Source organism: Triticum aestivum, chromosome 2A (genome assembly GCF_018294505.1).
Source record: "Triticum aestivum cultivar Chinese Spring chromosome 2A, IWGSC CS RefSeq v2.1, whole genome shotgun sequence".
In the NCBI taxonomy this organism is placed as follows: Eukaryota; Viridiplantae; Streptophyta; class Magnoliopsida; order Poales; family Poaceae; genus Triticum; species Triticum aestivum.
In genome coordinates, this window is record NC_057797.1 from 338,725,670 (window position 1) to 338,736,450 (window position 10,781).

General features: G+C 43.2%; 1 protein-coding gene, 1 long non-coding RNA gene and 1 other non-coding gene across 3 annotated transcripts; 1 reads left to right on the top strand and 2 right to left on the bottom strand.

Annotated features, from left to right (window-relative positions):
• Positions 1 to 2,557: 2,557 nt before the first annotated feature.
• Positions 2,558 to 10,322, bottom strand: LOC123188629 (AT-rich interactive domain-containing protein 6). The gene is made up of 12 exons (XM_044600819.1): positions 9,308 to 10,322; positions 9,180 to 9,219; positions 4,955 to 5,007; positions 4,790 to 4,835; positions 4,258 to 4,350; positions 4,010 to 4,132; positions 3,884 to 3,935; positions 3,740 to 3,812; positions 3,399 to 3,465; positions 3,077 to 3,127; positions 2,899 to 2,991; positions 2,558 to 2,815 (listed from the first exon to the last, which is right to left on the bottom strand). Exons 1-12 carry the CDS (start codon positions 10,168 to 10,170, stop codon positions 2,711 to 2,713), a joined length of 1,659 nt encoding a protein of 552 aa, XP_044456754.1. The 5' UTR covers positions 10,171 to 10,322; the 3' UTR covers positions 2,558 to 2,710.
• On the bottom strand, positions 6,658 to 9,171 carry LOC123188630 (uncharacterized). The gene is made up of 2 exons (XR_006494976.1): positions 7,446 to 9,171; positions 6,658 to 7,336 (listed from the first exon to the last, which is right to left on the bottom strand). It is a non-coding gene; the product is annotated as an uncharacterized lncRNA (long non-coding RNA).
• Positions 6,946 to 7,033, top strand: TRNAS-GCU (transfer RNA serine (anticodon GCU)). Its single transcript has one exon. It is a non-coding gene; the product is annotated as a tRNA-Ser (tRNA).
• Positions 10,323 to 10,781: the final 459 nt, after the last annotated feature.

The window sequence follows — 10,781 nt, forward strand, 5'->3', positions numbered from 1 at the left end:
ACCTGGAGGACTTCAGTTTACTCTCTTCTACATGCTGCAAGACGGAGGCTGCCAGAAGCGTAGTCTTCGGAAGGACTAGCTATCCCCCTCTTATTCCGACATTCTGTAGTTCAGTCCACATATGATAGCCTTATTCCAGTTGATACCAATGCATACATATGTAGTGTAGCTCCTTGCTTGCGAGTACTTTGGATGAGTACTCACGGTTGCTTTCTCCCTCTTTTCCCCCTATCCCTTCTACCTGGTTGTCGCAACCAAATGTTGGAGCCCAGGAGCTAGACGCCACCTTCGACGACGACTCCTACTACACCGAAGGTGCCTACTACTATGTGCTGCCCGCTGACGACGACCAGGAGTAGTTTAGGAGGATCCCAGGCAAGAGGCATACGCCTCTTTCGATCTGTATCCCAGTTTGTGCTAGCCTTCTTAAGGCAAACTTGTTTAACTTATGTCTGTACTCAGATATTGTTGATTCCGCTGACTCGTCTATGATCGAGCTCTTGTATTCGAGCCCTCGAGGCCCCTGGCTTGTAATATGATGCTTGTATGACTTATTTTATTTGTAGAGTTGTGTTATGATATCTTCACGTGAGTCCCTGATCTTGATCGTACACGTTTGCGTGTATGATTAGTGTACGGTCAAATCGGGGGCGTCACACTTGGACCCTCACTTATCTCGTGGTCATCCAAACGGCAGCCTACAGTCTCTTGTTCCAGTGCTGAGGCTGAGTATCGTGCGGTGGCCAACGCCGTCACCGAGTGTTCGTGGCTTCGACAGCTGCTTCAGGAGCTCTCTTGCCCTGTTGACCGTGCCACGATGGTCTACTGCGACAACGTCTTGGCGGTCTACCTCTCCGCTAACCTGGTGCATCATCGACGGACCAAGCATATTGAGTTGGATATTCATTTTGTCCGGAAACAGGTGGCCCTTGGCCATATTCGTGTTTTACACGTCCCTACTTCTCAATAATTTGCCGATATCATGACCAAGGGCTTGCCTACGGCGTCATTTGAGGAGTTCCGATCCAGTCTTTGCGTCAGCCGCAGTGCCGCGTCGACTGCGAGGTGTTGAGTATATGTGTTATGTGCATATTGTGTATTGGGCCGCCTCCTAATTCCTTGTATAGTTGAGGTTCTTGGCCCACGTTTGTACATCATATATATAGTGCCTATGCACGAAGAGCAATATATCGTGCAATTCATATATTCTACACAGCCTTCCCTATAGAAGTTGTTAAACTTGGGAAGTGTACTACTGCTTCCGTTGGATGAAGGTGGAATTAAATGGTGGCTTCAGTTACTTTTATCTAGGTGAAGCGTTGAGGCAGTGATGTGATGATGCCACCATAATTCATAAGTGGATCCTCTAACATTGAGAAGAAAAATTAGAGAAGCTACATTATCCTAACATCCCTTCTTTCGATCCATATGATTATGGCTAAAGCGATTTAAATTAATTTACAAATTGATGATCTACTTTATACTTCCTCCGTTCCTAAATATAGGTCTTTCTAAAAATTTCAACAAATGAATACATACAAAGCAAAATAAATGAATCTACACTCTAAAATATGTCTATATACATCTGTATATGATAATCCATTTGAAATCGTTAAAAGACTTATATTTAAAAACAGAGGGAGTACATTTATATAGTAATTACATACAAACAAATTAATGACGAAATTAAATTAATTTAAAATTATTTATATCTACAGTAAATATCAACATTAAACAACCTATTAACAGACTAGCACTGTAGTACCATGACATCCCTTCTTTATGTTAGAGGATCCGGTTCCCCATAATTCATGCCTGCGGCCAGCTGAGCAGGATGCCAGTTATTGTTGTGTGATGATTGCAGTCGCCCATAATTCATGCCTGCGGCCAGCTGAGCAGGATGCCAGTTATTGTTGTGTGATGATTGCAGTCGCCACTTGCTTCGATCCATATTAATTGTCGTATTCTTTTACAACGGCCTGCTTTTTGTGAGGGGCGCCATTTTGTTGTATTTATACCAAAATGACCATTTTTTTATATAACTACCAGAGTGACCCATGCCAATGCATCATTTTTCTTAATCTTTTTTCCGCTTTTAATACTGTCGGGCAAATTTAAATAATATGGATACGTAACGCATACGCTGCAACAACTTCAAGGTTATGAGCTTGCAGCATCGCCGTCGCCGGCTCGCCTGTACCATGCATCCCGTCGCTAACGCCACTTGCATCCTGATTCCCGTCACAGCATCGCTGCCACCGGTCGAAGCACCACACGTTAGCCTGCAGCAGTGTCCTCGGCCTGTAGCAGTCAGCCACCGGTCGAAGCTCCACACGTCAGCCAGCAGCACCGTGTCCCCAGCCCAGCCCACGGCGAGTCCAAGCAGCGCCCAGGCCTCATACAATGCTAGGTGCTTAGGATGGTGTTTAGAAAAATAAACTGGGTTTTTCTGAAGGACCAATGTGTATTTCTACAGTAGAGACGTCTAATTAAGTGTGTACCCTCTCTAAGCACCTTGAATTGTACAAGACCTACCATCCACACGTGTGTCTACAAGTTAACTAACATTCCTCAATAATGCATCTTCAAAATTCATTTTCCGTTCTTTCTTAGAGACGATAACTTTCTGGAATAAAATAGTGCAGCGATTGCTGTGTGTCTCTTGGAAACGAAAGCATACATGTATTATTCTGCTTAGTCAAGTAGAGTGTCATGATTTTGACTGCTCAAACGGTGCACGAACAAATAATTGCCCATGGAGAGTGACAACTGCTGAGGTTTGGTGAGGATCGATGCGGGAGGGCAAACTAATGACCTGCAGATTGTACCATTTTGAGTATCAACAAATCTGGTGCAAAACTAAAAATCTTCAGAATACAATGTAGATTTTTGACAAACCTTCTTGAATGGAGTAACACCCCAAGGATTATCTAGTTGCTCAGGCTCTCCCGTAACTATCAAGCGGCCAGCAGGATCTGACTGAACATGTACCTACAACAAAAGATGTATCAAGATAAATCTGTAAGCAATCTCACCATTCCAACTTTTGCGGCACTGAAAGCTTTATTTTATTTACCTCTTCACGAAGAAGGCCAGGAACCAATGCATAGACTTCATAGCAATCTTTCTGCAAGGAAACATAAATTTTCTTTTATATAAAAATGATCCTACTGATTTTTTGGTTAGCCATGCTTGGTTTTAAACACATAATAGGTCAACAGTCACATGATCTAACCAAGATTTACATATTTTAAATAGAATAAGCAGTTTGCTGGCACAGCTTTAAAAGTTTCAGAAATGTACTGAGAACTATTGGAGTAGAGATCCATGGGGAAAGAGTACAAATGTACTAAAAGAACATAAAGAATAATTTTGTACTTATAAAATGAGATACTCACAGTTCTCCGAACATTTATCTTCACCCAATCAGCAGGAGGGCCCATGTCAATAACTGTCGAGTCATTTCTGCCAAATAGCAATTATTTTCACCCAATCAAACCCATGAAAAACCATGACCAAGGGGATAGGAGGGACCTAGTCACTCGCATGTCAAGCCTACTTGGTAGACTGGATAGACCTTGTGGGTCATAATTCAACTATGACATGCAAAAGAATAGAATGAACTCTATGGGCTGGTGGCAACGTTGCAGAGTTCTTAATGATTCTCAACAGCAATGAAATAAAAGGTTTTGCAAGATTTATTTGATGGTAATAAAGAGTTGGGAAGAAGGAGAGTTACTGTAGCTTCTCAGATTTGTATGGTGTTGCCTTTTCATCTTCCAAGGTTGGTGTCCTTTTCCTCTTGGCCAGACCTATATGAATGCAATAGTCAATATATATTCTTGTAAACGGGTGTCTAACAAATGATATCCAGAAAAGTTACCACTGCTTTTTGGATTTTTCTCCTTCTTCAAGACAGGCATAGCTGCTTTATCCTGAAAGAAATTAGGATGTTAGTTATACAACAAAACACGATTACTATTGACCTTTGACTTCAAGCAACAAATACCTTAATTACTGGATCAGCAATTTCACCATTGCCAAGCAAGCGCTGCGAATGCCAGCCTTGCATGGCGCGAGTTGCAGATTCTCTTCTAGCTCTTCCAGATCCTGATGCAAGGCTTCCACCCACCTGTAGAAAAATTACAACCTCTTTTCTCAAGCCCAAAAGTTGCTCATCTAAAAATTACAACCTCTTTTCTCAAGCCCAAAAGTTGCTCATCTAATAAGATAGCATAATAGATTATAACATTGTACCTGACTATCAGAAGCAATTCGCTCGGTTAAAGTAGATGCAGCCACATGGAACTCGCCAGTTTCAATCTTGTGTTTCTCGTATTCAAGGAGTGCCTGTGAGAAAGAAAAAAAAACAATAAAGAGGTCCGCAGGAAACAGGGAGAGGAGGGGGGTAACAACACTGACTTATATTATTCAACCATTCTTCATAAAACAAGAAGAGAGGTTTACAAATATATTGCACTCTCGATTTCTTCCCTGCTGAGAACACAGACTGCATTTGCATTCAGACACTGAAGGGAAAACATAATCCCCATAACATGTAGCATTAAGATTGAACAAGATTACCAATTCTGGAGATGGGACTTATGGCATAGTTCTATGCTAGGAACTTAGTAAAACTTTCAACGAGTTAATCTATGTAAGTGCAAAAGGTCTTGCTCAAGCAACTATCATGGCATTCATAGCACACCACAGGATTCAACCACAAGAGCATAGCAAGTGAGGAGTTATAAGCAATGAGATGATCATCCATGGGAATATAGAGAGGTACCTTCTCATAGAAGTTGCGGAAGGTCCATGAAACAGTTGTGCATGTCCTGCATAAAACATGTTGGTTACGTGATAGGAGAGAGTACAGAAAGAACCACATGTCAATTACGTTCCAACTCCATCATTGCACAATTACAATAGAGATACATCTAGGTTGAATTCATACTTCGGAGGTTTGAATGATTCTCCCACTTGACGCCATAGTTTGCATGATGTCACCTGTTAATGCAACTCATGAGAAAGAATTCAACCTCACATTGATAAAGGTTATACAAAGTTACGCGCAAAAGTTACAAAATGACAAGTAAACACATGCATACTTCTGTGGTCAAACAAAGAAATATCAGACAGTCTAGATGTACCTTACCCCCATTCTGGAGAGAAAAAGAGATATTAAATCAAGGGCAAAGCTTGACTTTCCTCTTAAGCAACCATGTGTTTGCTAATTGTGTATGCATATATGCTCGTGGTGAATTTCATCATCATTAAAAACTATGATTAGTGCCATTGCTTCCTCTGCACATGGTCAAACTATCATTCAGGCTCGTGTTTTGTTTTTACAAAAAAATAGAAATCTTGGTTTGCAATAAATCCTTATTAGTTATGCTGATTTGCTCAATAAGGTTAACCTTTTGCCTTCTGATGTGATTATTGTCATTGCTTTTGTTAAATCATATAATTTGCAACCCACTTACTGAAAACAAAAAATATGATAATAATGCCAGGCAAGATTATGGGAGGAATGCCTCGTTGGCTGCATCAGCCAGGTAGGACAGTAAGCATGAGGTTTTGGGTCATATTTCTATTACCAACAAACTGAATGGAATCTGTCCTTACTTTTTATATTGGTGATAGAACTTGAGTCATTGTCAATAGAGAAAAGATTAGTGGATAATCAATTAAATAGTTGAACGAGGATTATAAACAGCATATGGAAGAAAGGTATTAAATAAAAATTAGTGCTTCATACTTTGTGTATGGTGCATCCAGTTAACAGGATCTGATATAAAGGCATAGGGTGCAAACAAATTGGGCAGATGAATAGACAAGTGGATTACATGAGTATGATAGCATAACAAAGGTAACAAAAACACAGAGGGTGTTAAATTAAGTAAAACGTATCAGAGGTCCTATAACTATTTGAGGGGTGTCAAGTTAGTCCTAAGACTTGAAAACCGCAGATCCAAGTCTCTATTTAAGTTGTTCATCGTGAGTCATAAGTAGCCCAGATCGGAATTGAACTGCTCACGTGGTTGTTGACCATTGCCTAGTTTTTGCAAAATAGCCCTTATAAATATATGTCTGTAATTTGTTAGTGCAAACCAGGGGCAATGAGCTGCCGGAGTGACAGCACCTCACGATCTGTCACCCTCTTTTTTTTTGAGAGGAACTACCACATGTTCATTCAACAAATAACTTACAGGATGGACACAGATGGTCGATCCATAAGACAAACACACAAACAATTGTCCTGGAGCTTTGCACCAAGGACCCCAAGAAAATAAGAAGATTTACAATTTGATCCAGAAAGATCCCTGTGCAAATCCAATCTCTTAAGCATCGTCGGACTCCATCGTCGCCATGGCAACGCCGGAGATGGACGATAGCAACCATCTCTCCCAAATCTGAAAGAACTCCAATGCAGACCATGCTGCTAGGCGAGTCGATTGAACGGTCTGCCGCACGCGACAGAACCGAGACTATGTGGCTCGTCGACCGGGGATCATCCCCAAGCCCGTCAGATCCCAGCACCGTCTCCTTCATCCACTGAGATCGGAGAAGAAAGACGCCACCGCAAACCACCATCCACATCACATGCTCCAGAACAGCAACAGACCTTGTACTAAACAACGTCCTCGTCGGGAAGCGTTTTTTATATAACCTGCTTGTTTTATTATAATTATAACAAGTCCTATATGGAAATGCCCGCTAAAGAGAAAATCTATTTGATTGTCTCTCGGCCAATATCGATTTTTAGAAAGAAAAAACAAGAATTTTCTTCTTTTTTTATTAACATTAAGAAAAAAGAATATAATTAAAATGGAATTGGCAATATAATTTTTATAGACTTTTGAAAGAAAAAAGGGGGTTTTTTGCAACCGTTATTTCTTATTTCTTGCCTATATCATATCACGGAAACCTTTCGCTTTGGAACGTGGAGAGATGGCTGAGTGGACTAAAGCGGCGGATTGCTAATCCGTTGTACAATTTTTTTGTACCGAGGGTTCGAATCCCTCTCTTTCCGCTCCCTTGGATCATTTGGGACTTTCAAATTGGAAAGAATTCTGACCCCCGGATTTTCTCATAGATAAATGTATGAAACAAATCCAATAAGAAAAAAAAACTGAATTTTTACTCCTCGCATCCAGGATTCCGTCCTGAGTCATTAGATAAGAATCCAAAGATAAAGAGTGAAACAAAGAATATCACTACTGTATAAACAAAAAGTTTGAGAGTAAGCATTACATAATCTCCAAGATTTTTTTTAAGGAATAGATTACCAGTTTTTCCTTACCACACGGATCCACTAGGATGTTTTTTTTTATACCTAAAAATGCAAAAAAGAATTCTTGAAAAAAATTGCAAGAATTCATTTATAAGAAGCACTCTTATCAATAGCAAAAGTAGGGTTAGGTGGTTAGGTATTGTGTAGGTACCTGCTCAACCTAGGTGCAGGGGAGTAGAAAGGCTGATCCAAATTTATTGCTGTAGCTACCCATTCAATGTAGAAGAATTTAAATTTTAGAATCGAAGGTTCATAATATAAAAATATAAAACTTCTCGGCTTTTACCCATTTTTGAATTTTTTTTGGAATGAACACATCATTCAATTTGGCATACAGAGTACTAAAGATTTCATCGAAAACTTACAGCAGCTTGCCAAGCAAAGGCTAATAGAAAAAAGAATAGAGGTATAACAGGCATAATATCCACGATTGGATTGAAAATAGCATAAGCTTCGGGTAATTTGGCAAAGAAAAAACTAGTAGGATAAAGAACAGAATTAAAACAGATACAGGTTAAACTAAGTATATTAGGCGAACGCCGGCCAGCACAACCAAACATCGTCAGATCTGAAATCCGGCGAGACACGGGGGCCAACTGCCTCCCAGCGCTACCAATTGAAGCATCACCGAGGTGGGGGAAAAGCAGGACCATCTTATTCCGACGCGGCGTCGATCCCGCCAGTGATGTGGCGCCTCCAAGGAAGACTAGGCCTAATCAAACTACACGCCGGAACGGAATCACCGGGGTCCCAGGCCCCGGCCCCGGCCCCTCCCGCTGCCGGAGCGACGGGCGGAGGGGTCGAGGACCCGCAGCCTCACCGGCGGAAGAAGAAGGCAGAAGTTCGCCTCGCGAAACGCCTGTCTAGAGCGGTTCACGATCTGTCACCTAGTGACCAACTTGTGTCTCCTTGGCCATTGCTGGCAGTGACAGCTCCATGGCAAGCAGACGGAGCTGGATGAGGAATGTTCTTGACATTCTGTGTAGCGGGTCCAGGCAGCTGCCACTGTCGGTTGTCACGAAATCCTGGGGCCGGCGGTGCAGTTTTCAGGTGCGACACGAGTAGCAAGAACGTGGTCTGAGCACATGGTGGTGCCTAAGATGGTGTTCAACCCAGTCCAGAGAAGCAGACGTGCACCTCTGGGTCTAGCGAATGAGCGCCATTTGTGCAGGGCGGAAGAAGCTGATCTCGGTGGCCACGTACCGGCATGATGAGCACAAAAATAAATGGTGATCGTGATATCTGCGATGCATAGGTTGAGAGCATGACTGAGGCTACCAGAGTAGAGCTAAATCTGCAGGCACCGTGGCTATGATAACTTGCGTGGGCACCACAGTAGCGGTGCATAGATGGTTCAGTGTGTTGCGTGCTTTAGACGCGCCGAAGTGGACGAGGTACATCGACGGCGTGCCGCACACACGGTGCACAACAAAAAGCTGATGCCTCTAAGCCGACTTATGCGGGGAACACGTAAGATGCATTTCGATGTCAGAAGGCAAATAGGCTACCCTATATAAGGTCCTTTCTGCAAAAAAAATGACATGTGAACAAGTCAATGCTGATCTGGGCTGCTTAGGGCTCCCAGTAAACTAGTTTTAGAGCCCGAATCTGCAGTTTTGAAAGTTTTAGGATTAACTTGAGACCCTCTAATATTTGTAGGGATGCATTTTACTCTTCAATGATCTATGTCTATAAGCGGACAAACATTTCCAAACATAATGTGTTCATTAAGTAAGCAAACCACATGTGGAAGCATCAAGTGTGATCTTATCAGCTTCATGTTTGTAGACCATATATTGTAAAGCAGAAAGCACCAGGATAGATCTAAAAAGAAAACTAAACACAAGATGCCCTGGCATAATGTCACAAAGGGATGAATGAGTACCTGATCATAGCCACCCAATCCAGTTACTTGTCTCCACAACCTGCAAAAAAAAAAGGTAATGTCAAATCATCCAGCAATCAGAATAACTTTCTATTATACAAACATAAAGATAAGCCCGTGGTACTCACTTGAGGCAATTCAATCCTTCACCATAAAATTTTGGGGGCTTGAATTCCATTAATTTCATCGTGTAGAACCGGTCAAGCTCCTTGATAAACTCAGCCTGCTCCTCCTCCGTCCCAGAGTCATCGCCTCCACGGGTGTAATCAAACATGAAGGAGTTGTTTGAGACCTTGTCAGACAAGTTTTGGTTTTCACCCTCCCCAGCTAGTGACGACACTAGCTCATCCTCACCATTGGCATCCTTCTTATCATCTCCACCATTGTCGATTTCCTCTTTCAGCAAGCTGCCCTTGTCACCATCCACCCTGGCCTCGGTGTGCTCATCTCCATTTCCTGCTTTATCAACATCCATCTCGGCAGCTTCATTTCCCTGGGTGTCATCCTTCAACTCAGCCCCCTCCTCTCCCTGGGCCTCGACCTTGGTCTCCACCACCTCATTTCCCTGGGCCTCACCCTCCGTCTCCGCCCCCTCATTTCCCTGGGCCTCAGTCTTGACCTGATGAGCCACAGAAACATCCACCAGGGTATCGCCTAAACGCTCCTCTACCTCTTCCTCCGCACCTTGGGCTTCAACCTTCCCCGAATCGTCAAGGGACGCAACGGTGGTGGCAGCCGCATCCACTAGGGCGTCGCCCTTGTGCTCCTCCCCCACTTCCTCGGCACCCTCTTCTTCAAGCACCGCCGAATTCTTGGTAGAACCAACGGCGTCGGCGTCGGCGTCGGCATCCACCATGGCGTCGTCCTCCCCCTGTTCCTCCACCTCCACGTCCGCCTCCGCGCTTTCGGGATTTGCCGAATCCTTCACGGAATCGACAGTAACGGCGGCCTCGGTCTGGCCATCGCCGGGGGCGGGCTCGCCGTTGGGCATGGGCAGCTCTAATTCCGCACCTAGACGGCAGTATGGAGGAGCGGCGGTAGCGACGCGCGCTATGGGGCGCTAGGGTTTGGGGTGAGGAAGAGGAGAGGAGATGGAGGACTTGAGTGACAGAAGCGGCCGATGTGTTTGGGTGGCTGGGTTAAACTTGGAGCTCGGACTCCAAAACCGATCTGCGCCATCCTGTCCCGACGTGAACCGGTGCACAGATCTTGACGTGAAACAAAATTGGTATTCATATATTTTTGCCCGAAACTCCAACGGTCTTATCCTCTTTTTATAGAAAAAATTAGAACTCCCTGCGTATACCCATTTCTACATGTGAAGGGATGAGATAAGCTGTTGTCAATTATTAGTAGGAAATTTCACCAGTGTTTATGAAATGGTTACCCACACCAAAAAAGCTTGTAGGACTGGGTTTCCGTAATTTTTCACTCTTCAACCAGGCTATACTTGGTAGACAATGTTGGAGGTTTCTTACTGAGCCAGATTCTCTTTGTGTTCGGGTTCTCAAAGGACGTTATTTTTTTCACTGCAATTTTTGGGACCCTCGAATTGCTAATGGCCATAAGGTTAAAATCATGATAGATTATTGGATTCCTAGA

Bases quoted from the DNA above. Each gene is read 5' to 3' on its own strand.
- LOC123188629 (XM_044600819.1), bottom strand. From the start codon at position 10,170: ATGCCCAACGGCGAGCCCGCCCCCGGCGATGGCCAGACCGAGGCCGCC. The intron at 4,133-4,257 runs GTACAATGTTAT...ATTTTTCTACAG, and splicing joins GAATTGCTTCTGATAGTCAG to GTGGGTGGAAGCCTTGCATC. The intron at 3,813-3,883 runs GTAACTTTTCTG...GCATTCATATAG, and splicing joins GAAAAATCCAAAAAGCAGTG to GTCTGGCCAAGAGGAAAAGG.